General features: G+C 56.8%; 8 protein-coding genes across 8 annotated transcripts; 5 read left to right on the top strand and 3 right to left on the bottom strand.

Moving 5' to 3' along the window:
* Window positions 1-277: 277 nt before the first annotated feature.
* On the top strand, window positions 278-5,447 carry BCV69DRAFT_281312 (RhoGAP-domain-containing protein). Its single transcript, XM_025491947.1, has 6 exons — window positions 278-877; window positions 960-1,129; window positions 1,218-1,399; window positions 1,479-4,555; window positions 4,642-5,006; window positions 5,095-5,447. Exons 1-6 carry the CDS (start codon window positions 654-656, stop codon window positions 5,199-5,201), a joined length of 4,125 nt encoding a protein of 1,374 aa, XP_025349466.1. The 5' UTR covers window positions 278-653; the 3' UTR covers window positions 5,202-5,447.
* Window positions 5,448-5,708: 261 nt separating this feature from the next.
* BCV69DRAFT_281311 (hypothetical protein) lies at window positions 5,709-9,761 on the bottom strand. Its single transcript, XM_025491946.1, has one exon. It carries the CDS (start codon window positions 9,357-9,359, stop codon window positions 5,745-5,747), a length of 3,615 nt encoding a protein of 1,204 aa, XP_025349465.1. The 5' UTR covers window positions 9,360-9,761; the 3' UTR covers window positions 5,709-5,744.
* A 329-nt stretch (window positions 9,762-10,090) lies between these two features.
* BCV69DRAFT_267606 (hypothetical protein) lies at window positions 10,091-13,499 on the bottom strand. The gene is made up of 4 exons (XM_025490837.1): window positions 12,288-13,499; window positions 12,004-12,203; window positions 11,279-11,923; window positions 10,091-11,193 (listed from the first exon to the last, which is right to left on the bottom strand). The coding sequence occupies exons 1-4, from the start codon at window positions 13,099-13,101 to the stop codon at window positions 10,474-10,476; spliced, it is 2,379 nt and encodes a 792-aa protein (XP_025349464.1). The 5' UTR covers window positions 13,102-13,499; the 3' UTR covers window positions 10,091-10,473.
* A 207-nt stretch (window positions 13,500-13,706) lies between these two features.
* On the top strand, window positions 13,707-14,776 carry BCV69DRAFT_311116 (DUF427-domain-containing protein; the record flags this gene model as incomplete). Its single annotated transcript, XM_025494832.1, has 5 exons — window positions 13,707-13,874; window positions 13,979-13,984; window positions 14,062-14,247; window positions 14,362-14,467; window positions 14,589-14,776. The coding sequence occupies 5 exons, from the start codon at window positions 13,707-13,709 to the stop codon at window positions 14,690-14,692; spliced, it is 570 nt and encodes a 189-aa protein (XP_025349463.1). The 3' UTR covers window positions 14,693-14,776.
* Window positions 14,777-14,790: 14 nt separating this feature from the next.
* On the bottom strand, window positions 14,791-18,978 carry BCV69DRAFT_281308 (hypothetical protein). The gene is made up of 2 exons (XM_025491945.1): window positions 18,401-18,978; window positions 14,791-18,302 (listed from the first exon to the last, which is right to left on the bottom strand). Exons 1-2 carry the CDS (start codon window positions 18,615-18,617, stop codon window positions 14,911-14,913), a joined length of 3,609 nt encoding a protein of 1,202 aa, XP_025349462.1. The 5' UTR covers window positions 18,618-18,978; the 3' UTR covers window positions 14,791-14,910.
* Window positions 18,979-19,518: 540 nt separating this feature from the next.
* BCV69DRAFT_140227 (hypothetical protein) lies at window positions 19,519-20,691 on the top strand. The gene is made up of 3 exons (XM_025489274.1): window positions 19,519-19,622; window positions 19,765-19,791; window positions 19,890-20,691. The coding sequence occupies exons 1-3, from the start codon at window positions 19,614-19,616 to the stop codon at window positions 20,553-20,555; spliced, it is 702 nt and encodes a 233-aa protein (XP_025349461.1). The 5' UTR covers window positions 19,519-19,613; the 3' UTR covers window positions 20,556-20,691.
* A 1,999-nt stretch (window positions 20,692-22,690) lies between these two features.
* On the top strand, window positions 22,691-23,239 carry BCV69DRAFT_241803 (PSP1-domain-containing protein; the record flags this gene model as incomplete). The annotated part of the gene is made up of 1 exon (XM_025490020.1): window positions 22,691-23,239. A coding segment is annotated over one exon (549 nt), but the record flags the coding sequence as incomplete, so codon positions are not given.
* Window positions 23,240-24,419: 1,180 nt separating this feature from the next.
* Window positions 24,420-25,794, top strand: BCV69DRAFT_281306 (Caleosin-domain-containing protein). Its single transcript, XM_025491944.1, has 3 exons — window positions 24,420-24,974; window positions 25,063-25,165; window positions 25,256-25,794. The coding sequence occupies exons 1-3, from the start codon at window positions 24,759-24,761 to the stop codon at window positions 25,705-25,707; spliced, it is 771 nt and encodes a 256-aa protein (XP_025349459.1). The 5' UTR covers window positions 24,420-24,758; the 3' UTR covers window positions 25,708-25,794.
* Window positions 25,795-26,045: the final 251 nt, after the last annotated feature.

Below are 26,045 nucleotides of genomic sequence, written 5' to 3'. Positions count from 1 at the left end.
AGGCACCGCTGAGGGTCTCTACGCGACACGGCACCCTCGTGGTGAGACTCCTCCAGAGAGTCAGAGCCGACGCAAAGCATCAACCTCGCTGCTGAACCGGCGGCACAGGACTTGGCTGGTGTGAAAGGAGCGAGTCATGGACGCGTGTGACACGTACGACGCCAAGAAAGCAACACCCCACCGATGATCGGAGTCTGGAATCGAGGGTCGCGCTCCATCGATTGCCTGCAGTGTCGGCTAAAGCTCCGCGGAGCCTCCGTTGCCATGGGACGTAGCATCAGGCCATAGACGATCTCCTTCGTCCCCCAAGCATCACCCATCTACCTCGGCCATCTCCCTACCACGATACCCCAAGGCCAATCTACCTCGGTAGCACCCTGTTTCCATGTTACCATCTCCCAGCATCTCAGTGTCGTTCGAATCTTCTTGACCTCGGCGCGTTTCAGGGGGCAGAGAGGGGGGCACGGAACCAAAGCAAATCCTCCTCAGTCCAGACGTCAATCTGTCGCGTGCAAAGGCTCGTCACAGCAGCCTGACCACTCAGCTCAGGCTCGTCGTACACCGCTCCAGATACCGTGTGATCTGACAGCGACTCGCTCTGCACTGGACGGGTGTAGAGGAGAAACTACAGCGAACTCATCAACGGCACAGCGATGGGCGAACCAGCAGCTGCCCCATTGGCGCAAACGGATTCGCTGCTAGACTCCCAACCAGAAGCCTCGACGTCAGGGGTCCCTGGCTGGCAAACTTCGACTCCTGTACCTCATGAACAGGATGAGGAGGTAGATCAATCTGAAGAGGTGGGAGACGTGCTATGCGGAGGATGTGGGAAATTGATAAACGAAGACTCGGCGCAGGGAGGGGTCATTCATTTTGCGTGAGTAAAGATTACATATTGCTTAGTCCAGGTCGATTTCTGAAGACTCTTTCTCATCTACTCATCCATGCCGACCGTCTAGGACGCAGCTGTGGCACCTGGAATGTTTTCGGTGCGCCAAATGCTCCCAGCCCGTCAGTACAGATCGAGACGACATCCTCCTTCTCTCGGACGGACATCCCATTTGTGCAAGCTGCAACTACTCTTGCCAGATCTGTGGATTGCCGATTCTGGAAGAGGCGATCATGACCGGTAAGTGAATTCGAACAAGGCGTAGATGAGGCTACTACTGACTGTCAGATGCCCTCACGATCTGCCCTCCCCTTTCCACTTCTTGTAGGCGATGAATCCTACCATGCTACTTGTTTCACCTGCCGCTCCTGCAAAGAACCGATCAAAGAGCTGGTCTTCGCGAAGACGAGTCAAGGTATTTACTGTATGCCCTGTCATTCGGAACGGGTTGCCCGAAGCAGGCGGCATTCAGAGGCTCGAAAGAAGAGCGGGAAACACAGGGACGGATCTGTGAGTAGAATCAGAAGGTGTGTTAGCAGCGTGAGCGACAGCTGACTGAGATATGCCCTGCTTTCTCATTGTGTACCAGACACGAAGAGCACGGCAGCCAACTGATGGCTCGCAGTCCACCGACAAGGCGACGAATGCCGACGACACTGCAACGCATTCCCAATTACCTCCTTCCGAGCCCAGCGCGGCATCCATCGCGACTTCGGCAAGCTTAGCATCTACTACCGAGGGCACACGAGCACAGGACAGCGAAGTATCACAGCATTCGGACCAAACTCTACACCCACTTTTGCCTGGCCACACCGAGAATGGCACTGGAGAGGCCTCACTCCCGTCCAGAGCCGTGACGCCCTCGAGTGAACTGCCGACGACTCCACAAATGCCTTCGCCACCACTGGGGACACATCTCACGAGCCTGCAGTCGCAGTCGCAGTCGCAGCTTCGCTCGCCCTTTTCATCCTCGCCCGCCCAGAACTACTCGAGGCCGGTGCCACCATCGGCAGGTGCCACATCGATGTCGCGGGGCGTTAGTAGCAGTGCAAATCATCAAGAGCCATCTACAAGTACCGCCTCGCCCCCTTCTCGTTTGTCTGCAGCCGACTCGACGAGAAAGCGCGAGTCTCCCTTGCCCGCAACCCCCATCGGTGCTTCCGCGGGACTCACGACCGCAGGGGCTCCCCCGAATGGGATGGGCGACGACCACCACTCACAGCAAGGTTCTGTGCAGCATGTTCCGGTCATACGGAGATCTTCCGACTCGGACGCAAAAGATGCAGTCGCAGCTCTCAGGAGCATCACAGCTTCGGAGTCAGCACCAAGTCACGCTTCACCGAGTACAAGACCCGGGTCGGCCGCAGCGATCAAAGTAGAGCGGGCAAGCTCTTCTCAGGGGTTCGGTGCAGACGGCCGAATTACTCCCACTCCTACAGTCTCGGGGACTGCCAATTATGAGAGGATTCTAGGATCACCACTCAGACACAGCAGCTCCCCCGCAGCGGCCATTCAAGAGTCGCCTGTACTTCCTCGGAGTCCTTCAGGTCTGCTTCCTCGAGCGTCTCACTTCTCATCATCATCTGAAGACGACGCTGAGAGTAGAGAGAGGAGCGCAACTGCGCCAGTCAAACGGGCGTCACGCTTGTCCCACATGGAGCTGTCATCGCAGGATCCCGCTATCCCCAAGCGACTTGATGGTCTCTCTCCAGAGCCTGCACTGGCCGAGACGTTCTCCTTCTATGACGCTGACTTTGCCAATCTAATTGATTCGATCAGTGACAATGACTTGGAGCGCACAGCGTCTCAGATGAGCAGTCCAGTGCTGGTAGACGACGCCTCATCTCCATTCGCTGATGGGCGCGCTCAGAGGCGAAGCCACGGTCAGGTGGAGCTCTCGTCTACCGATGAGACTCAGATGGTCACATCGCAATCAGCAGCCTCTATGATGACGATCCAGGCACGAATGCGTGAATCTATGAGTCAAGCAAGGGACGGACAAGTCAGCATGGAGACAGCCTTCATTGAAATGGTACTGCAAGAACTCGATGACACACGGAACCGTATGAAAGCTTTGCGCAGCAAGTATGATCAACTGAAAAGGGCAAGTCAGTATGCCGTCCAAGGGATCGATTACGCTCGTGTTGAGTATGACGCTCAAAGACAGGCAAGATCAGATGCTGAGATGGAAATGCTCAAGCTCAAGGAGCGATTGGCTGAGCAGGCTAGTAAGCTGGCTGCGTTGGCTCACTCAGAGAAACAGCAGGAGACATTGGACCAGCGATCGAAAGACATCAAGACTTCTCTACAAGACATGACGAAGAGTCTTACGAAGCTTACAGTGGAAAGAGACCTCAAGGCAGCAGAGGTGGCCGAACTCATTGCAGTGCAAGAAGGACGAAGTCAGCTGCCCTCAGGCCCCGATGCCTCGTCAAATGGAGAAGCTGAAAAGCTGCTGCAGTCCCGCTTGAGTCTCAGGCTGGACGACGTGAAGGCCAGGTATCGGCAGGACATCGAGCACCTGACGGATCAGCGAAATGAGCTGCTGATCGAGATCGAAGATCTGCGCCAGTCTAGAGATGTCTATCTGGAGGAGACTGAGACGTTGAACACACGAAACGAGGAATTGAACACGCTGCTGTCGAGGCTGACTGCGAAGGTGGAGTCGATGTCCCTAGCGGACCAAAGTAGCAGCGTCAGCAGTAGGCAGTCCTCGCGGTCCGTACAAGCGGGTCCTGGCGCCGGTGCGGGCAAGAGCAGTAGCGGATTTGGTTTCGGCTTCAGTACACGAGGTGGCCGAGGACATGCAGTCTCCCCCTCGATAGCATCTTCTCGAGATGGTTTCACAGGCGGAAGCTCAGCAGGATATCACTCTGCCGCAGATCCAGAGCCCACCACTTCGGGACCAGCTCCTTCTCGAGGTGCTATGAATCTGCCGCCTCAGGCAGCTGCCCAGACCAGAGCTGAAGCGGTCGCTCTGGCCTCTCTGGCTTCGTCTTCAGGTGCCTCATTGCCTCTGGCGCCGTCGAATAGTGCTCAGGGCGGAGCCAACAACAAGAAGTTCAAATGGATGAAGCCAATCTCTTCTTCCAAGAACAGCAACCCGCAAGGTCTTGCGGGCCCTCCCGTCAGTCCATCTCCACCGATGCCACCCCCCAAGAACGGTCACCATGGTCACACTTCCTCTGCCTCGCTGCAGCCCTCTCTCTTCTCATCACAGCGGGAGAAGGAGCTGATCTCTCACGAACAGATTGTACGGGAGCACGTCTTCGTGCCCTTCCATGTCCTGCGGCCAACAAGATGCTTCGCTTGCCAAAAGAACATGTGGGGTCAAAGCGAAGTGCGGTGCGCCTCCTGCGGTCAGGTCTGCCACAGCAAGTGTCTGTCAAGCCTGCCCATCTCCTGCACTCAACCCTATCTGGGTAGGGCAGATGAGCTGGGCTCTGAGCCAGCAGGGCCCTCGATGTTCGGTCGATCTCTCGTTGAGCAGGCTGCAGCTGAAGGGAGGGACATTCCACTTGTCGTGGAGAAGTGCATTCAAGCCGTGGAAAGGAATGGGATGGACTATGAGGGTATCTACCGCAAATCTGGTGGCAGCTCTCAGCTGAGAGTCATCACCCAGCTCTTTGAGAGGGGCAGTCATTTCGACTTGGACGATGTAGAAAGGTGAGCCTGCTTCAGAGCCAGCAAGCAACCCCCTGCGAGGATATCGCTGACACCTCTTATCTCTATCATGCCTCGCTTTCGCACAGATTCAATGATGTATCCGCCGTCACCAGTGTCCTAAAGAATTATTTCCGAGAGCTTCCCGAGCCTCTAATGACCTACGAGCTGCACGAGGGCTTCATCAAGTGCATCGAACAATTCAAGACTTCCAAAACGAACGAACGACCTTCGTCCTCGGCTGGTGAGAGCGGGCCTCTTGCCAGCGGCAGTGCAGGTCCCGAGAATGGGAAAGTAGAGGATGCCAAGTTGCAGAAGATGAGGGAGATGGTAGGCCAGCTGCCGCGTGCTCATCTCGAGACGCTGAAGCTTTTGATTGGTCACCTGAATCAGGTCGCTCGCAGGAGCGACGAAAACCGTATGACAGCGCGCAACTTGGGTGTAGTCTTTGGTCGTGAGTACCTCGACGTGGCCTGAAGGAGCGCGGCAAAGTGTGCTGCGCTATACTGTAGGCTGACTTCTCCTGCCCATCCCCCTGACAGCTACCTTGATGAAATCTCCCGATGCCTCAAAGGAATTCTCAGAGATGGGCGGCAAGAGCCTCACCGTCGAGTACCTCACCGAGCGGTATCAAGACGTCTTTGCCTGAACAAGAGCTTTGCAAACCTCAACACCACTGTTCTTGACCAGCACCGGCAGAGAAGAAGAACAAGGGACTGCTGGTACAGTTCTCGTCGTTTCCCTACCTTTTCCCGTACTATCCCTCCCTCCCTCCCTTCCTTTCGCTGGTCGATCTTCCACTCTCGTTTTGTTTTCGCCTGTCTTTTTGTGTTGACTCCCCTTTTTGTTTCCCCCATCGTACTTTATCAATCGAGTCACAGTAGCATCTCCGATGGCAGAGTTCGGCGTGTAGACTAGACAATGGAGTGTGCGGCAGAGTCGACTCAGAGTCAGAGTCAGATCCAGATCCAGTTTGCTTTTTTACACGGTATGGAATTCTGGACGAGCAAGCGTTGATGGGCGAAGTATTCAGTGAGTGAGCCGAGGATTGCCGTCTAGTAGTAAGTATGGTACAGATGTATGAATCGTAGAGAAAAGAAGATGTCTGTCCCCGTCTCTTTTCGACATGTATGTGTCTCTCCTCCCTCCCCGCCCGCCCGCCTTGACCCGGCCAATTAACCCCCTCCCTCCCTCAATGACCTCTCAATCTCCTATGTCTCTGCAATGCATCCTTTCTAGAAAAGACACTCCCACACCCCGATCTTCCATCACACTTCCATTCCTGTGTCGCCTGACTCTTTTCAGGATCCACTTCAACATAGAGGACTCTACATTGACTCTTACTCAATTTACCCTGGCGTACAAGGGCTGCTTCTTCCTTTGCGTGAATCGTCTCCCTGTGACGAGCTAGATCGTAGGGTCGATGGAATTCAGTGCCGCACCGGGCGCCAGTGAGGGGAGAGAGGTACTCGCAGACGGTCAAGTGGCCGTGTTGAGAGACGCCACCCGAGGCGGCAGCAGCAGCAAGGGCAGCGGTAGTAGAGCCAGCACTGTGTCCGAGTGCTTGATTTTGAGACTCGGGACTCGAGAGAGAGTGACCGTACATAGGTCCCGATCCCCCACCGCCGCCGCCAGTACCGCTCCTGCGTGCTTTGTTGGCAGCAGCCGTTGTACGACCACCCTTCTGCTGCTGCTGCTGCTGACCAGCTGCTCGACCTCCGGACTTCTTGATAGGCTGTTTCTTCTTCTTCTTGCTGGCACCTGCCCCGCCCTCGTCGGAAAAATTGGAGACATCGCTATCGGCCGTAGCGGCATCATCGTCGTCTTCGTCCTCTTCTCCTTCGGCGTCTTCATCGTCTTCTTCCGACTGCCAGGAAGCACTACTTTGTGACCCTTCGGAAACAGCCAAAGAGGCACGCCGCTGCTTCTTGGGAGAGCTAGTAGCCGCATGGGGCAGAGGATAGCCGCCATATCCTGCCTTGACCTGCTGACGACCGAATTGCTGCTGCTGCTGTCCCGTGAGGCCTCCAGTGGCCCTCCGTCCAGCATCTCCTGCTTGACGACGCTGTTGCTGCTGTTGTTGCGCCTGCGTTTGCTGCTGTTGGTGAGGCGGGCTGATCACTTGTGCTGTACTTCGGATAGAAGGGCTCAGCCTTTCTTCATCCTGCGACTGAGCTCCAGACGAGAAGTCCATTGCATTCAATGAGGCGGCAGAGAGCGGTGCTGTACCGAAAGCGCCATTGGTGGTCGAAGACGAGGTATTGAGGTTGGGTAGATGAGGATGACTCTTGCTAGCCCCCTCAAAGGAAGGATCGATGGCTAGTCCACTCTCTGCGCTGCCGGGCATGTAGCCGTAGCCTCCTTGCAGACCTCTCCCCCGAACCGGAGGTTGAGCAGATCCAATGCCGCCCTGACCTGGTGAAAAGCCGGAAGGCGGTTGGTCCTGCAGTAGTGCGGGCGGAGCCTGACCAAAGTCCCGAGCGTTCGCTCCATTGAAGCGCGGGAAGCCTCGCGAGTCGGCATCTGTTGGCATGTCATCTTCCGACTCACTGCTCGAGGAGGAAGAAGCGAGGAAGCGAGGAGCACCAAGACCACCATACCCGCCTTGTGGGTGACTACGACCCGGGAGGGAAGGTCCGGCGCTTCGATTGAGGTTCGAATTCCTCTGCTGCGAAGACTGCTGCTGTTGTTGAAGCTGCTTTGCGAGCGCTTCATAGTTGAGCGGCTCCGGGAAGCCAGTTGAGGGCGGGATGCTGAAGACCTTCTCATCTTCATCGTCTGTGTCTGGTGTAGCATCACTACCAACAGGGCTGAAGACGCTCATCCCGCTGCTAGCTGATGAGTCTGATTTGAGTGGTCCACCCTTGTCATTCACACCGCCCAGCTGTTGTAATTGCTGCTGCTGCTGTTGTTGTTGCTGGAGAGACGGCTTTACTGTATCTCCTCGCAATAGCTGGGGCTTCGGTACGACGCCCGATCCGCTACCGCCGCCCGCACCTCCTGCCAAGACTTGATCTATGCCTTGTGGTGCAGTAGAGAACAGACTTCCCTGCCAGCCGCCGTTCTGTAGCGTGTTCTCAATGCCCTTGAAGTCGAGGAAAGTCTCCTGAGGTGAGACGGTGAGTCCAGATCGATCTCTTGTCATGGGGCGTCTCGATGGGGGCCACTGGCCCTGTGCTGCGCCTGAAGCCATCAGAGCAGCTGCAATGTTGCTGGCGTATTGTCCGCTCAGATCAGATGCATTGAAGCTATTCGTGGGCAGACCAGTCCAGCCCGTGCCCTGTCCCATGCCGATCCCACCGGGAGCATTCGAACCCTGCAGGCTACCCTGGCCTTGAGGCGGGCTCTGGCTGAACCACGGTCTTGAGACGGGCAAGAAGCTAGAGTCAAAGCTGCTGCTCCTTCTGCGCGGACCAGGAGGAGGTCGAGGTGCTTGCGTTCTCCCTTGCTGTGAGGCAGACTGCTGCTGCGAGCCTTGCAGCTGGTTCGGTGTGACTCCAAAGCTTCGATCGTTGGCGTTGCCAGCCGCTGGGAGGTTCGATAGAACACCTGGGAAGAGAAGGCTCAATTGCGCTTGAGTCAGACCGCTTCCATCATACCCAGAAAACGCAGAGGTACTATCTTGCAGGGCACCAAGGGAAGCGCTGCGGTCTCCAGCCCCAGGCGCTCGAGCATTACCATTGAGGCCATACCGACCAGACTCGCTCTCCGCTACAAAGTTGTCCACTGCAGCTCTCAAAGCCGACTCCATCTCGGCATCAGAAATGCCTTCGCCGATTTCAGAAGAGCCGCCGCTGCCGCTCTGAAGCGACGGCTGCTGCTGACCTTGTTGTTGACCCATTGCGCTCTGAGCTAGGGCTCGTAGTGGTCCTCGCAGCGCTCTCTGGTCCACTCCAGCAAGATCCTGCCGCACTTGTTGCCTCGCGAGAGCTTCTTGAGCAGGCGTTGGGTCCATCTGTACCGGTCCTGTATCAGAAAGGAGACTGCGGGAGCTAGAACTCGGTGTCACTCCAGATGACCTACTTTGTGGAGGAGAAAAGGCATTCCGGAAACTCGTGGTGCTGCCCTGACTTGCATTGCTCCCGGAATCGCCCTGAAGCTCCGGAAAGAGACTCGGCAGAAGTTCCTCTTTGCCGTCACCCCCCAAGGAGAGGGATCCGAGAAGAGGCCCGAAACTTCCGCTGGGCGGGTTCCGAGGCGAAGTGTCGGCCAAATTCCAGTCCTCTATAGGTCCAGCGAGGTCTGATAGACCGGTAATGGAGCTACGCTGATGCGAATTGGGATGCGGGTGGCTCCTTCTTCTGCTCGGCGGAAGAGCTTGGTTATGGTGACCCGTGGGTGATTGATGGGAAGGGTTGTTGGAGCGGCTGCGTGGTGTTCCAGTGGGGTTGAGTGCGCTGGAAAGACTGCTGGTAGAGGAGGAGGCGCCATGACCGCTGCCATTGGGTCTCTGCCTCTTGCGATTGGGCAGGCCGGTGGTATTGCTCAAGGTCCCGCTACCATGGCTACCGACCGAGGAAGGGCCTCCAAAGTCATCCTCCAGTCTCGAAGCTGGGCTAGAGAAGGGTGACTCGCCGCCTGCAGCACCTGCTTCAATCGAGCCAGGTCCGGCCCTATATTGAGTAAAGGAAGGCTTATCGTGGATAGGAGGCCGTGAAGGGTAGGGATTGCCGGACCATTGTGCGCCCGAGGAGAAGGGCCCTGTGTCGTCAAAGAGAACAAAGTCGTGCCCAGCTCCAGTGTTGTTGACGTTGCCGCTGTGATTATCGTTGTTGGCGCCATTTGGGGGTCTGATGCTCGAGGCCATTGCGGTTGCCTGTGTGGGTGTCTGCCCCAGGTTCTGCGTCAAGACCAGCGCGGGACGTACGCTGCCGGAGGTAAGAGACGATTACCGCCGTGTGGACAGTAGTGTGCAGCTGCCGAGGCAATGATGATGTTCGAAGAAGAGGAGTAGTAGAAGGGGGTGAAAAGAATGCAGAAAAGGTGATGATGGCCCGGAGATGATTGCAGCAAGATGCCAGGGGGTTGGTTGCTTGGCCTTGCTGTGACGTGAGCGGAAGCAAGTCTGACCGACCGGGTTGAGCCTGGGGCGGGGCGTGTGGAGGCGTCTGCCTGCAAGGTGATCCCACCAACGGACGTCTCCTGGCGCAAGACGGCGTGAGGGAGCGAGTCTGTGCAAAGGCTATGCTGGAGGATCAGTGGCCGATGGGGGTCACGATCATATCTCTTGTTTGACAGCAACCTTCATCAGCAACTCGCGACTTGTCGTCCCCCACCGAGGTTCTCGACGCAGTTGGGCCTCCCTGGCCCCCCACCAGGCCAACCATCCATCATCAGACGCGGACCACTCGCGTGCGGATGCGCACCCGATCCCTTGTCTTGGCTCGGCTGCTCCGCCCTTCAGGTAATCGATTTCTTACGTCATACACGGCGCCTTCCCCCACACACGGGCACCACGGATTGACGTGCACACACGCTAAAGCACACCCACATTCACATTACTCTATGCCGAAATGCCATTGAAGAATGGCTCAAGCAACACTGCGAAGCTGGCCGAGGGGGTGGATGCACAGCCCCAGGGTCTGGCAAGGGAAAAAGATGACGAGCGGCATCTGGTGTGACAAGTCAAGGGCCTGCTGTCAGGACTGTCAGAGGTACGATGCGGGTCAAGATGCACATCATCTCCGCTCTTGCACGCTTCCCCCGAGTGCGCACGGTTCTCACTACCCGTCGTTCATGTCCACTTTGCCAGCAGTGGTAGCTTCTGTAGTAATGAGAATTCTTCTTTGCGTGAAATGCTGGCTGATTGCCATTGTGATGCAGGAGGGGGACAAGGGAGGCTCTCGCCAAAATCTATAAAGGGAGCAAGAAGATGTAAAGGCTAATGAAAATTTGCCCAAGGCCCCTTACCAGCTGTCCTTCTACGATGAGCTGGATTCAGCAGCTTCCGCCAGTGGATTGACTTCCTCCCCACCGCCATCCGTCTGGGGCGCCTTGGGCGTCTCCAAGGCGATATTCTCCATGATGGTCGCATCCTCATTCCCGGTGCCAGGCACAGGCGAGAGATTCGGTGCTACAGAAGCTGGTGCAGCATGGGAATGGGGAAAAGGGAAGGATCCTGTTGCCCCACCTGCATTTGAGCCTTGCGAAGCAGGACCACTCGAAAGCGCCGATGGCTCCTCGTCTGCAAGAGCAGCTACTGAGCTAGTCGCATCGCTACTGCTCCTTCTCATCGATGCTCGTCCCCCAGCTGGACCAGATGGGATGCCAATGATGTGACGCAGTAGATCTGACAAGGCCAGAATGCCCACCAACTTGCCTCTCTTGGTCCTGACACGTGGGCCTTGCTTCTCTAGCATCTCCTCTAGCTCAGCAGGTGAGCGCGGTGGTCCGGTCAGCGGCTCTTCTGGGAGACCGCTCTTGGCAGCATTGTATTGACCCTGCGTTGGAGCTTCTCCCTCCGGCTCAGGTTCGATGATGAGCAGCCGATGCACTCGTCGTCTTCGAAGCAGAGCAAAGATGTTGGCGACTGAATCTTCGGGAGAACAGCTGTATACGCCCGGAAAGTCCGCAGGGCGACGAGTCAAGGCTGAGCGGATCGTCAGATCCAGATCTTGGTAGGCACCGGAGCGCACGAGGGTCTACGCAGGGGAAGACAAGAGAGTTGGAGTCAGCAACGGGCAAACTCATCCAATCCCAACCTCCCGATCTCAGCTGTAAACTCACAATGACATCGACCGTCTCATACATATCTACGACATTGCCTTCCTCATCAACAATAGGAACCGCTGAGATGCCCCTTTCGGAAAACATGTGGACGACATCAAAGACTGTCGTGTCTAGTGTCGCAGTGTAGATGGGATGATACGGGTTCGTTGCAGCGCTGGAAGGCGGAGCAGTGGGTGTGGGTATAGTGCGATTTCCCCTCCCGCTGGTACTAGCCGTTGTAGACGTATCTGCTACACCCGAAGCAGGATCTGGCGTGAGGCCAACAGAAGGCGTATCGGCTGCAGACGGCGTCGATGGAGCACCTTCGGCAAAGGGAGTGAGGTTAAAAAATTGATCTGTGAGCTCTTGCTTGGGTGTTTGCTCCTGGCTGTTCGATCGACTGTGACTGCCCGTTGCATCCCGTGTCTGAGCGCGCGGATCCCTAGAGGATTCATCCAAGCCATGGGGCAATGGCGGTACCGGAGGGATCTCCTCAGCCAGCGCAGCCGACGAAGGAGCAGCAGAGGCGACCCCTGACATCGCACTGTCGCTCCTCTCACTTCCGCGCCGCGAGCCTGGCGTAGGTCGTGGCTTGTAAGATGCTATGAATGTGCCAACTCCGAGAGACCGGATAGATCTATGGAGAGATGCCGTCTCACGACACTGGGCCGCAGCAAGAAAGAGGGAATGTTCAGCGTCGGGAGCTTCTAATGCGCCAGAAGCTTTGGGCCTGGTATACTCACGTTCATTGCGATGAATTTGAGAATTCGATATTGTGTGAGTACGCTGACGACTGTCTCGATGCCAGTCTGCTCATCGTAGTCTAGAAGAGGAAGTCGTCGAGCATGCGTCTTCATCAGCAGCTGACATGCTTCGAGGAGGGGCCGCAAAGGATGACAAGACAGCAGAGGGGGCGGAGGTACTGCGAGCGCCGCCTCGATATCTGAGTAGCGAACGGAGGAGCGTTTAGATACGACGATGTCAGTCGATTAGCTCGCTCAGCCCTCCTTGATCAGCAAGGACTCACCTCTGAGGCCCTCCAAGCGGAATGTCTCTACCTCCTTCTTCGCCGTGTCATAGCTTGCATGGTGATAGTAATACTGGATCAGGTGAATGATATCGTTAACAGTCAGCATCCCCGCAAAACCAGGCTTTGAGCGGCTTGCGCTTGGCGCTTTGATCTGAGCAGCCGAGGCTCTTTCCCAAGCCGGGTTAGTGGCCGATGCAGACGGATCGGAGGTGGTTGTAGTGGCAGCAGGAGCAGATGCGGGTTCTAGAGGTCTGTCTGTATCTTCTTGCGCGTTCGATCTTGCGAGACCATTTGGTAGAACCTCGGAGGGAGGAGGAGATGCGATGGAGTGCCAAAGAGGCGCGGAGACGACTCCAGCACCCCACATGACATCCAGAGCGGGGCCGACGACGAGCTGAGTGTCTAGTACGATGAGTCTGAAGCTGACTGGGAGCATGTCATAGCTGCTACGTCCCTTGAGAAAGTGCCGGATGGATTCTAGGGCGAGGGCATGACGATCCTTGGTTCTCCGCCCCGAGCTGTTTCCACCTGTGCTCGTACGATCTCTACCAACACGACTAGGACGCGAGGCGGTGGTACGCAGACCGGATGCCAAGCCAGTGGTGGAGCTGGCGGACTGTGCGTGGCTATGGGAGGCTGAAGCGGATGAGCCGGCCTCTAATCCCGAAGCTGGCGCTTTGCGGCGCTTGATGGAGGTAGACCGAGAAGGAAGAGGGGAAGAAGAGGCTGGGGTGGGATCGCCACTGCTCGAGCCTGAAGCGGCCGGTCGACGCGTAGAGCTGCCTAGGAGGTCTGCTTGAGAGATCTCCATGGCACGCAAAGGATGAGTCGTGTGAGGCTTAGTGGAGCAGAGGTGAGATGGGGCCAGGCGCCGCCCAATGGATGTCGTCCGGTGTCGCGCAGTGGTCTATGGATGATTCAAAGGAATGTGGTGATTGTGCAAATCAAGTGCGTTTGGTAGTGAGGACGACGCCCGAGGTGGAGCCAAGGTGTTTTCCCACGGTCGGGACAAGGCGATACCCGCTCCTGCCTTGCCAGCCAAGATGGGTGGTGCGCTTTGAAACTCTCACGGCAAGAGTGAGGGACCTGAGAGATGGGGCCGGGTGCCAAGAGCGGGGAGCAATACGACGACAAAAGAGGACAAGAGAAAGGGCCAGTGTCGGTGACTTGCGGAAGGGACGGTAGTAGTAGAGGAAGAGGCAGTTGGGGGGCAAGAAGCGGTATGGCGGTGTTGCCTCGCGTATCAATCAGCCAGAATCGATCCACCTCAGCTCGCTCACACGCCCAGACTCAGGCACAGCGCGCACTCGCACAGGGCACCACGGCACTCAATCAACCCACCCCCGCCTCATTACCCCACACCCGCACAGGGCACTCCACACCCGCACACGCACCACCACCACCACTACCATCACCATGTCGCCCTCTGCTCGCCCAGTGGAAAACGTATGGAAGTATCCTCGTCCACCTGCTCTGCAGAAGACGGCCTCCCGACTGAGGGTCATATGGGTCCATCCCGGTGGCAAAGAGACGACCGTCGCTGATACAACACAAGGCTACCGTGTGCTGGAGACCAGTCACCCTGTGAGTGGCGGGTAAAGACACGATTTGACCTCATGAAATCTAGATATCTGTGACTGAATCCTGCTGATCGCCATCGATGTGATTGTGTATCTCATCCGTGCCAGCCTACCGTAAGTGTCTTCCACCACCCTCTTCAGCCCCCTCTTTCACAAGTCTAACCTCAGCTCCTCCCCCCTCACCTCAAAAGTACTACTTTCCCCCATCCTCCATCCTCAGTCCCATGCAGCTCAGATCCTCCTCCGCCCGTCGGACCTACTGCGAGTGGAAGGGAACCGCCGCCTACCACGATCTGGTGGGAGAGGAGGGAAAAGTGTTGAGTAAAGGACGCATATGGAGTTACCCGGACCCGACGGGGGGATTCAGGGAGATCAAGGTGAGCTAGACCAAGAGCGGGAGCGGGAGCGGGAGCGAGCGGGAGGAGCAAACAGTCTTCTGAGTACTCCTATGCTGACGTGGTTGTCCACGCCTCTATTGCGCTGCTCGGCAGGACTTCCTGTGCTTCTACTGCTCCTCACGCAGTGATGAGTCGACCGCGGGGAGCTGGAAATGTCTGGTGGACGAGGACGTCGCAGCGCCGCAAGCCGGTGATTTCTGTGAGTTTGAGTGGACTGACGTGACGGCGAGATCCATTCAAGACTTGTTCTTCTCTATGAAGCTCTTGAAGTTTTGCTGAGCTGATGAAATTCCTTCCTCATCCATTGTCTGGGCATACAGATGGATCTTGGGTTACACCGGAGATTACGGGAGGGGAGAAGGGGTTCAAGGGAGGTGAGTCGGGAGGAATGATCCTTCAGGGCAGCAGCCCGGCCGGTTATTGAGGACTATTGCTGACCCACTTGCAAATGGCCAACAGGCGCAGGAACAATGGGCTGGTGAAGAGAGCCCACAGCGATCGAATGGCGTTCAGAAGCATGCTGTGTATCGTATGATTCTAAATCTAGCTTTAATGATTGCTGACAATAATAATGATGATGATGACGAGGATGTAACAGTGTTCGTATCTGAAGTGGTGAAGTGGTCCCCTTTTTCCATTCCATCACTTGCCCTTCCCTCCTTCAGAGTCTGCAGCAGCAGCAGCTCCATCTCTTCCTACTGCCCCTCCTTCTCCCTCGACCACTCCCTCTGCCTCTGCCTCCGCCTCTGCCTCCGCCTCGGCTTCTTCTCCATACACAGCATCAGCCCTAAACAGCACCTCCATTGCCGGTATATACTTTTCCATCTTCCACATCTCGTTCATCCCCAATCGAATCAAATCCATTCCCACTGCGACCAGCGGCCTCTTCTTGTCCTTGTCCTTGTCCCCATCAGGCTGGGGGCTCACAGATCGCCTCTCTCCCCTCTTCGCATTGGCTTTTGAATTGCCAGAGGGACCTAGATTGAGCCTGGGCATCTTCGGATAGCGTTGACTGAAGTGGGTCAGGAGAACAACATCGCACTGTGCTTGTCTCGCGAGGCGCAAGGCTCCGCCGATTGTGGAGTGGCCCTTCATGTCTGCCATCTCGGCCTCTTCGTCCTGCATCGTCGCCTCGTGGATCAGCAAATTGACGTTTGCAGCGGCTCGAGCGAGATTGGGCGTGGGACGCGTGTCACCAGAGTAGGCAAGGGAGAAGCTGGCAGGCGGGGCTGAAGCCCCATTGGAGCTTGATGGTGGACTCAGATTGAGGGAGTCTGTACCCACTTCGATGCTCTGGCCACCGGCAGTAGCTGCTTGCGCTCCAAGTCGCAGGACAATACCGTAGCAATGTCTGGCTCGGTGGTCCACTTCGCACGTCTGCACGCTCCACATTGCGCCAGGTCCGCCGAGGTCCTTCTGTAGCAGCCCCAAAGCCCAATGAGTCCTCGTACGCTCCTCGACCTTGGTGCGCTCGTACAGCTTGAGTGCATCCGAACGGAAGAAGGCACTTGTCTCGGCGTCGAAGCCCTCTCTGACGTTGGGCGGCGGCGGCGTTTTGGAAGTGAGTGCCGCGTCGGCAAACGCAGGCATGCCTCGATGGATCCCGAGACTGGGGTCTTCCTTGATTGCGGCAGCCCACACAGCCTCATTGATTTGCTTCCTCTGCGCGGCTTGATCGCTGCGCGATAATCCACTGAAGGCTGGTTGGGCCAGGACGCTCTTCTCAAAGCTCTTGAGCCAGCGTGTGAAGCCTGGCGCAAAGCCAGAGGCAAGATGAGCGATGTAGGCATGGTCATGCTCGGCGAGGTCCTTCAACGAGGCCGACTCCGAATCTATGTGGCCCACTCCGATCTGGTAGTCAAGGTGCTCTGCTTCGAGCATGACCACCTTACCGGAGAGATCCGCATTGACCGTTCCGTACTGCTCCTCAGACAGGACGTTGAGCGGCTGGATGTCATTCCACTCGTGTACGAATTGCCTGGTGAACCTTCCGGCCGCTAGGTAGAGAGTCGACTTCGCGTCCCCCAGCTCGTATCTCGCGCGTAGTACGGAGACCAGGCCAGCACAATGATCGGCATGGATGTGGGAGACAAAGACCAATCGAAGATTGTAAAGGATATTCCGCAGGAGTGGACTGTCTTTGCCGTACATCTGATGAAGCTGACCAAGCGTGCCTTCTCCAGCATCGAGCAGAACGTAGCCATACGACGGTCCACCATCCGGCGCAGGAGCGAGCCTTTCAGGGTCATTGAAGAACCGAGAAGGCAAACGAACGAGAGTAGCGCTGAGGCCGCGAGACTTCGTAGGTTGCGCTGATCCTGTGCCTAGCGTAATGACGTCGATATCCTCCCACTCCTTTCGCACAAGCTGCTCGCTGGCGGAGGTCGCTTTGACTTCCTGCTTAATGGGGCTCGCGATGGCTTCGTACTGTTGATAGTCTTCGGCTCTTTTGAGCTGTAGTAGCTTGCGATTCGTAGTGGCTTCTGGAGTTAACTCTGACGTTTGATCGCCTTTGCTGCCCCGGCGCATCTGTAGTCTAGGGGAAGCAGGGAGATCGCCTTTAACAGGCTCGCCATCATCCTGAGCATCTGCTTCGGATACGGCAGTGCCCGCCGCTGCGACGTCGAGAACAGGCTGAAATCGGTCGAGAGCTGAGAGGCGGGGTTGCAACTGCATGGTCTCATCCATGTCAAGCCCCCTTGCAAGGGTGGAGACGCGGGGAGAGATTGAGGCAACGTCCGCCGTAGCTTGCCCTGTGGAGGGCGGCACAGAGAACATCCTTGAGTTCAGTTTGCTGAGCAGTCGCAGACAGTATGTCGGCGAGGTGTAGAGGATGTTATCCGCTGCCAGTTCCGGGGCAGTGAAGAGATGTGCTGTCTCGGTCTGAGACCAGTCAGTCATGAACCGCTGATATCGCCCGTCTTGTAGCACTGAGAGGGGGCTGGTATGTACCATGAGCACAACACCGCGGTCTCTCGTGGCTACGGCCAACGTCGCTGCATTCTGCTCCGACAAGAAAGATGGCAAGTGGCCCGTTGTAGGTAGGTGAATTACCAGCACCACGGGGCCGGGGACATCTGCGGCGACGCATTGTGAAGGCTGGACCACGACGTCCTCCATTGCTTCCTCTTCCACCACCTTCTCTGTTGTGCGAACGGCTTTCTTCTTGCTGCTACCTCCAGACGAGGGATGCTTGAGCTGCGACCAACGGACCTTCTCACTGTCAGACATGTAACTCCAGCGGGCGGGCCGGCGGACTGTGACTGCCTGGCCTTTCTGGAGAAGTCCAAGGTGAGGGCCAGGCCGGATACCAAGCAATTTCGCTGCCTCCATGTCCATCTTGCCCGCCGTAGAAGGCAGAGTGGCAGCGTAGCTCAGAGCAAAGGGTTGCGTCTCGAAGTGCTCTGCGCCCTCCACCGAGGATGGCTGTACAATAGGTTTCGGTAGACGGTGGATGTTCCAGGCTGCTGACTTTCCCCTGGGGATTACTGACGGGTCGTCTAGATTCAAGGGCACCCCCCTGAAGCCACTCGTGAGCTTGAACATGTCATGGGCAGTGTCGAAGACTCTGCGCTGAATGGACTGAGGCGAGGGCGCCTGCAGTGGCGCGGAAGGTGGCGGTGGCCTGGTGAGGCCAGCCGCATAGTCTGCTGCATCAGCCTCGGTGTTGGAGGTTGGAGGCGCAAACTGGTGCGGCATGTCTTCAGATGATCGTCGACGCTTACGGCTTCCAGAGCTGCCACCTTCTTCGCTGGATGAGGAGGCGCGCCGAGGCGCCTGAGCCTTGGAGGTCCAACTCTGCTCGCTGGACGGCAGACTCCGTATTGTTACGCCTCCTTTCTCTACAAAGAGAGGCTGTTTCGATTGCAGGTTGCCGTTGGTGAGCTTGATGGCGTCCAATGCCTCTCTCACTTGCAGCTGACAGCCTATCCTCTTGGCAAAGAAGCGCATCGTTGCAATGGCGTGGGCCAGAGTCGGAGGGCCATGAACGCGTACGAGGGTCTTTCCAGCATCTGCCGACGTCATGAGGAGACCTGCAGTGGCGTGAAATAATTGCGATGCAAGGCAACGAGTGAGCCAGGTGCCTCGTACCATGCCCTTACCCTACAACTTGTCACGCCTGAGTACGCACCTGGCAATCCCCTCGCAGCCTCACACACATCTGAGACAAAGACATTGAGTTCTCCCTTGCCTCCTAGTGGAGCTCTTCTTTGGGTCAGGGTACGCACGGTGCCCTCTGGAGCATTGAATACGTACTTGTTGGTGCCGACTGTGAGGACGATGAGCGGGTGGGGTGTGGGGTTGGAAGCTGCTGCTGGAGGATGTATGACCCGAATGCTGGAGATCATCGTGACCGCTCTTCTCGATGGAGGAGTTGCGATGCAGCGAAAGCTTGATCGAGTGCTGCTGCTGCTGCTGCCGCTGCCGTTGCTGCTGCCGCCGCCGCCGGCAATGCCGCCAATGCGCTGTAGCCACCAGGGCCGCCTGAAGGAGGCGGCGAAGATGGTCAGCGTGTCCAGGGGATGATCAGGGTAGGAGAGTAGAGGCGAATGGAGCAGGGTGCGCCCCGAAGCGTGGGCAAGGACTGGAATTTAGAGCTCACTGCTGCCGCTGCTGCCGCTGCTGTGTGTGAGCGGTGTGGGTGTGGGTGTGTAGGAGTGCTATGCGAGGTGTGACTATTCGTGGTGATGCTTCTTCCTGTTGTGCTTGTGCCCTGCTTGCTCATCTCCTCCGTCCATCTGAGCGCCTCGCTTCTTGTAATTTTCCCATGCGGTCGGAGTCTCAAGGCGCGGTGACGACGGACGAGGAATCCGTTTGTCGTCCGTCGATTGGAATCAGCCCGCACTGTGGGGCTCCGCCGGGGCGAGGCGGCAGGACAGGGCAGGACAATCAAGGCAGGGCGCACCGGCAGGGCAGGCAGGCAGGGCACACACACACACACACCTTGGTCGCCGGTGTAATCCCACACGCACACGACGCAGCAGCAGCCTAACGCCTCGCCTAGCCTCACCTCGCTCCTTGCCTCCTGTCCACCTGACACCTCCCCACTCCCTCCCTCACCATCGATCACTCCCTGGACAGTCTATTTGTGCTCCTCGACCGTCATCAAGGCTGCCCGCACTTCTTGCTCCATCTCCACTTAGACAGATATAGCCATACACAGACACGTAGCTCTTGTCGAGCACATCCTGGCGCCAAGTCCTCGAGCATCGTCCATCGCAAAGAGCTCGTCTGTCTAGCTTCTTCTCCTGCAGCACTCTATCTCACCACTGCCGGCTACAGAAGACCTCAAGGGTGGCAGCGGAGAGGCCAGCTGCAGGATCCCACCACCCAACCCACTCGAGATGCTTGGGGTAAGTCTGCTCTCCTCATGTGGCGTCATATCCCCACTACCGGAGGAAGTGTCTGAGAGTTCTCTGCCCAGGTTCCTCGCTGCTGACCATCTGCTCAACTGCTTTCTACTCCCCCATTTTCCCCCGGCGCCCCTCTCAGCAGCAGAAGTCAAGCTACGTTTGGAGCCAAGTGCGTAGCGAGAAGACCCGGCCTGAGCTGAGCTGCAATGTTGCTCCAGTTGTTGCTGACTCTACTGCCCCACCACCGTGTTCCCCTCTCGCAGTCAGACCTCGAAGACCTTGGTCCATCCTCGCCATCGCCATCTTCTGCAAAGAAGGATATTTCAGCCACGACAGATAACAAGGATAGCCGACGAATCTCCCACAGAGCAAACGGATACTCCTCAAGCCTGCCTCCCGCGGATAATCACGAGCTCTCGATCTCCCTCGACTTCCTCCACAACGCAAACGAGGACGATCACCTCTACGCTCACGGATCGGACCATCCTGGTGGACACACAGAAGCTCGCAATAGTCGATCTTACGCCCGCGTACCATTTGGCGGTCACAGCGCGTCTTTACGCACTCCCAACTCCTCCAGCTGTCTCGGAGAGGATCCATCGAGGACAGAAAGAGAGAAGGGTTGGCCAAGTCCATCGCGAAGCGTCTCCCTACAAGGGGCAAGGCAGCCGCTCCTCACTCGCCAGCTGTCTCACAACACTACTAGCCACATCAGCGAACACGGCACACCGCCCTTTCCACCTCCCTTTTCTCCCTTCGTCGCTGGCCCGCAGAGTCCCTTTGCACCCCATTCGCCTGCCACGGGCGGTCAGCTTTGGTCCGATTCCACCGCGCAGAGACCCAGCTGGTATAGAACAACATCGAGGCTCGTGGACGAATCGGACCCAGTCGTTTACTCAAGCTCAAGCAGGAGCAATCGGGAACCCTCACTGAACAGGAGTCTCAGCAGAGGACACGAGTCGATCTACCCTTCTTCGCCCAACTCGGCAGCCTTGGCTAGCAGCTTCCGCTCCACCGACCACTTCCAAAACGGAGCAGCCTTGAACGGGACTTCCTTCTCGTCTGAAGCTTCCGCAAAAGACTGGCCATCAGAGGTGCACAGGCACCAAGTCGCGTCTGCAGCCTTGTATCGGTCAGCGAGCGCATCCCGAAGCCAGCGCAGAGAGGAAAGTCCCCGGACTGATTCTTGGTCCACAGATTCTGACATGGGTGGGCCCATAACGCGAGAAGGTGGCCGCCAAGCTGGCGTGCCCGCGGAAAACTTTCGTCCTGACCCTGCCGGTCACAAAAGGTTGGGACACAGTCCGTCGCGACCAGATGAATTTGCAAGTTCTCCAAGAGTCTTGGAAACGATGCCCGAGGGTTTTGTGCATCATCCTACAACTCAACCTGATTACAGCGCTGGCCGCTTTCCGCATTCACGGATGCGTTCTTCTTCTAGCGCAGCCAGCTTGACGGCCGGCAGTGGTAGAAGCGAGGATAGTGCAACAACGCCACTTAGCGAAAGCAGCGCTACCAGTCCCCCGCGCCGACAGTATGGCCAAGCTCCTTCCGCAATTGCATCGGACTTAGCGCGATCCCGCACTACGGAGGCTCAACGTCCAGGTGTGGAGATCTGGGGTCGTGCAGTCTCCCAGGGGCCCAGCAGCTACGGCCCACGAAACGGTTACGAAGGTGACATGACAGCTAGGCAGAGTCCAGCTGAGTCCAGGAGGGTCAGCGTCGCACCTGGCCAACATGGCGGATCTGACGATGGCGCCTTCGGTGATGGCAGCTCTCACATGGGCGGAAATGGGGTTGACAGCACCTCTAGCTACCAGCCCCCTCACATTGCTTATCCTTCCCAGCACGGCAGCGAGTCTCGGCGCCACTCTATTGCGGCTACCGGAAGACTTCCCGTTGCCAGTGGAGGTCAGCGTAGGGCTGTCGGCTTCGAATTGCGAGATTCGGCTGGGCCAACGCGAAGTGTATCGGTGGACCGGGATCGCGTTGGTTCTTTAGAAGCTGAGACGCCTCGCTCAAGACCTCACATTACGTCAGCGGCCTTCTCTGAAGATGATCTGGCCGCAGATCTCGGCCATTTGCAACTAGAACTAGATCGTATTTCAGCAGAGAGACAGGAGGCTGAAGCTCGAGGATTGAGTATCAACTTGCGCGTTCCTTCTTCACAGGCCGCTACGAGCGGTGCGCATGCTGCGTCTATGCCCCCTCTTTTCGGAGGCGGCGACCGGAACCTACATCCAGCAAGCAGCTACTCCTCTCAAGGATGGGAAGCTATCATACAGCCACACTCTCCATCCAGCTCTTCCGGCTTCGAGTACGCAAATCAACCGGCGTATCGCTCGAGTGCTTCTCACTTCTTGCAGGCCCCGCAAAGCAAGAGTAGATCGGCTTCAGTGGGTCCCACAGCCGGTGGGGCACCACTACGAGACAGGTCTTTCAGTACTACAGAGAGTCGTTTGCCCTCTGCTAGATTCGACGATGACACAAGAGCTGCAGACTCTGGCACTGCAGCGCCAGCAGCTTACCGTCTATCGCCTCAAGCGCAAGCTTTCAATGTCGGCAATAGCAATGCACAGTATCGGCAAGAGCAGCCATACTTGAGTATGCCATCGGCCCCGCCACCGTCTCTCGCTACTGATCCCCGTGCAGGCGCAGCGGCTTCGATGAGATTCGGCAACAGCTTATTGCCTGGTTCACTTGCAGGCCCCTCTGCCGCCGGGGCAGCTCACAGCGGTGTCAATGCCTCTGCTGCGATCTTCACCCCGAATCTTTCTGGCTTCGGTGGTGACTACGGGTGTTTCGGACGTCACGATGACATGCCTAATCAACAACAACAACAGCAGCAGCAGCGAAACAATCCCGCCTTCGGTGGAATCGGAGCGCCTCCCTTTACACCTTCGGCCTCAGGCAACACCAGCGACGCGCCAGCTTCTGGCTTGAATGAATTTACTTACAACAGCCTGGCTGGGCTGGGGACCATTTCTGCTCCGTCGGGAGCTGGCGGACCCGCTTCCCTTCAAGATCTGGGTCGTGGGGTTCCCTTCTCAAGTCTGCCCAGGGACACGCCTCTGTACATCGTCGGCTTCAAGCAGGGCCGTACAGATCTATTCTTTAGACCTCTTGACTCGACATCGAGGGGCAGTGAGACGATTCGGATAGACGACCTGGTCATTGTCGAGGCAGATCGCGGCAAGGACATTGGACGGGTTGTGAACGACTCAATCACCGTTGATCAAGTGGGGTCTTTCCTGAGCAGTCAGGGGGCTGGGCCCTCTTCGTCGGGCCATCCAGCCAGCGGCAAGTCCAACACACCAGCCACCCGATCTTCCATCAACCCGAAACGCCTCTACTCCAAAGCCTCCCTGGCGGATACTTCCCTCCTAGCCTCCAAGGCCTCAGACGAAGAAAAAGCTCTGATGATGTGTATTCAGAAGGTGCAGCAGCGCAATCTACCCATGCGCGTGATCAGCGCCGAGCTGCAGTGGGATCGTCGTAAGCTCACCTTTTACTACATTGCCGGCTCTCGAGTGGATTTTAGAGCTTTGGTAGCCGACCTGTTCAAGATTTGGAAAGTGAGAATTTACATGAGCCAGATCCCTGGACCGGATCAAGAGGGTGGTGGGAGCGCAGGAGGTGGCGGACCTGGACCCGGACCACATCGCGGAGGAATAACGTCACTGGGTATGCCAGGAGTTGGTGGACCTGGCCCCGGATGGCCACCGCAACAGACACCTGGTGTCGGACAGTAGCCATAGCGCACAGGAACCAGGCTCGGGGGCAGTCGTGGAGATGGTGGTAGTGGTAATGGCAGACGGGTAGGCAGCGCAGTGGACTAGCCTCGTGAGAATGCGTACTAAGTAGAAGAGGTCAAGAGAGCGGGGCAACGAGGACGTTTAGACTAGAGGGAAAATCTGATCCGGCCTGGCCTGGCCCAGCCTAGCCTAGCCTCGCCGCTCGGTATTTGCGATGCGAACATTGACCCCGTAGGGGTTGTCGACTCATAGACGACCCGCGGACGGTCAATCTGTACTTGTACCTGTTTATGGCCCCTTGTTCCTCCCCCACTATTTGTATCTGCTTGACTTGCAGGCGACTTTTAAGGCCAAGGCGGCGTGCGTAGGCATGCTTTACTTCCTCTCCTGATGTGCAATGGTATTATTCGCGCATTGTGCAGTCTTACTTATGGTAGCGATTTGAGAGCGAGCGCGGTAGTGCTGTGGTAGGCAGTGCTTGAGCGAATGGTCCGACTTGGCTGTTCTGAGTCTCTAAGTCTTAGGACGTCAACAAAAGAGAGGATATGGAGGGTATGGAAGTCGAAGAGTGTGGAGACTGGGACAATTAGACGATTCACAGCCTTGGGCAGTCAGCAGAAAGACCCGACTCTCATTGCTTCTGGTATCACCCTGCAAGCTATAGCATGAGTCCTGTGTTGCAGGGCATCGAGCAAGGGTTCAACTTCAATCGCCCTCGACAGATAAGACGTGCCCAGTGCTCGTGCGGGAAAGGAGCATGCATAGGTTGGCTAACCCCATAACATACACCGACCGACTGGGACAATCGCAGCCTCTTGATTGCCTACCCAGGACAGCATCCCGGTCCCGCACAGATCCACGTTCGATGAGATCTGAGATGTCTAGCCTAAATTGACTGGGCTTAGAGTGAGGGGTCCTCACCCCAAAAAATCCGTCGGAACGTGCACTGGCGTTTATTTCGCCTTTCAAGGTTTCACGCTGCAGCTGGGTTCTGGCTGCAAGGGTCCAGGGAGACAAGGGAGAGAGATTGCGGAGGCGGAATTGTGCAGAGGAGCAGGCAGCAGGAAGACAGTGCGATTCAAAGTCGAGTTGAGATTTCACACAGTGACATCAGTCCTAGTTCTGCCGGCGGCGGCGGGGGTTGAGTGGAGGGAACGAGGCACAGAGAGAGAGACTGGGAAAAAAGGAAGAGAGGCAAGAGGGAAGGAGATTTGGTAGACGTACAGTGTCGAGATTGCTAATCTGGAGATACGGTCAGATCATTTTTGACAGAATATTGTAGAGGCCTATATATCCAAGTGGAGTCTTTCTTCTCCAGACCAAATTCCTTCGCTCTCCTATCCCCACTTTCCTCCACCCGCAACTTCCCCACTCAGACACAATGCCCTCTGCCACGAAAGCAAATGGGGTCGAGAAGCCCACCCTCTCTGGCCAAGTGGCCCGCGTGGCCGATCGAGACCCGCACTTTGACAATAGCGACTTGGGTCTGTTGAGGCCGGGAAAAGTGCCGTATGGACTGGAACAGACGTACGTGGCGGCTAATGGCAATAGGGCAGAGTACCTTGAGAAGACGAAGGATCTGACTTACATGGAGAGGGTGAGTCGAAGGCAGTGGGGGCGAGGGTGGGTGTGAAGACGAGGGAAGATGTGACTGACCTGCTCGTCTGCGCCTTTTGCCACTCCAGCATTGTGTCTTTTTCGACGGAACTTTGAGCGGTGTTGTCAGGCCCATTGACACCTTCAAAGGCTTCTACGCCCTGGGCTTTGGAGTCATCTTGTCTGTCGCTGGTAAGTATCTCCTGTCGAAGGATGGCTAGTCAAGATCCAACTAGTGCTGACGAAGCATCCTCGTAATTGCCCCCAATCTTGTACACACAGCCATCTTCATTGTTCACTCTGCCTTTGCGTACCCAACGCAGCCTACGAAGGGCCGGAAGGCAACGTGGCGTGAGCTGATCCCCGACCCAACCTTCAACATTCACATCGGCAACATCAACCGCTGCAAGCACGGCAGCGACACCGAGTCCTACGACAGGCGAGGTAACTTCCAAGAGAACAAGTTCCTCACCATTCTCGATGACTACAGTTCCAAAGTGGGCAGAGATGCATTGAGCTTCAGCGACATCTGCGTTATGCTCTACGGTAGGCGAAACTTGATGGACGCCTTTGGCATCTTTGCCTTTATCTTTGAGTGGGGAAGCTCCTACATGCTCGTCTGGCCTGCTGATGGATACATGAAGAGGGAGGACATTGATGGACTGCTCAACGGGGCCATCTTTGTTGACCTGGCCCACAATAGGCACAAGAAGGGAGCCTTCGTGGCCAAGTGAGGGATGATCAGGCTTACTAGAGGAACGATTGCCTAGATGAGGGAGAAACTTGAGAGTCCACCTTTTACGTTTGTTATACCTTTTCGCTGTAGAGCTCTTGTCTCCTTTGCATTCGGATTTGCAACTATACGTATCTAGCTCTGGCGGTGGGCAAAGAAGTCGCGGGCGACGCTCGAGCCAAGTGTGATTTTGGAAGAATGTCCTTGTCTCGCTGCTCCCGCGCCTGCTTGATTCCCCTCACTTTACATCGCACACCTCCTCACCGCTAATAATGTCCTTACAAGTCGGCAAGACGGTCGCCGAGAGGGTGGAATTACTCGATGATGATGGAGAGATGC

This window comes from Pseudomicrostroma glucosiphilum (assembly GCF_003144135.1).
Source record: "Pseudomicrostroma glucosiphilum strain MCA 4718 unplaced genomic scaffold BCV69scaffold_3, whole genome shotgun sequence".
NCBI lineage: Eukaryota > Fungi > Basidiomycota > Exobasidiomycetes > Microstromatales > Microstromataceae > Microstroma > Microstroma glucosiphilum.
This window is presented reverse-complemented; position numbering and strand designations above follow the sequence as displayed.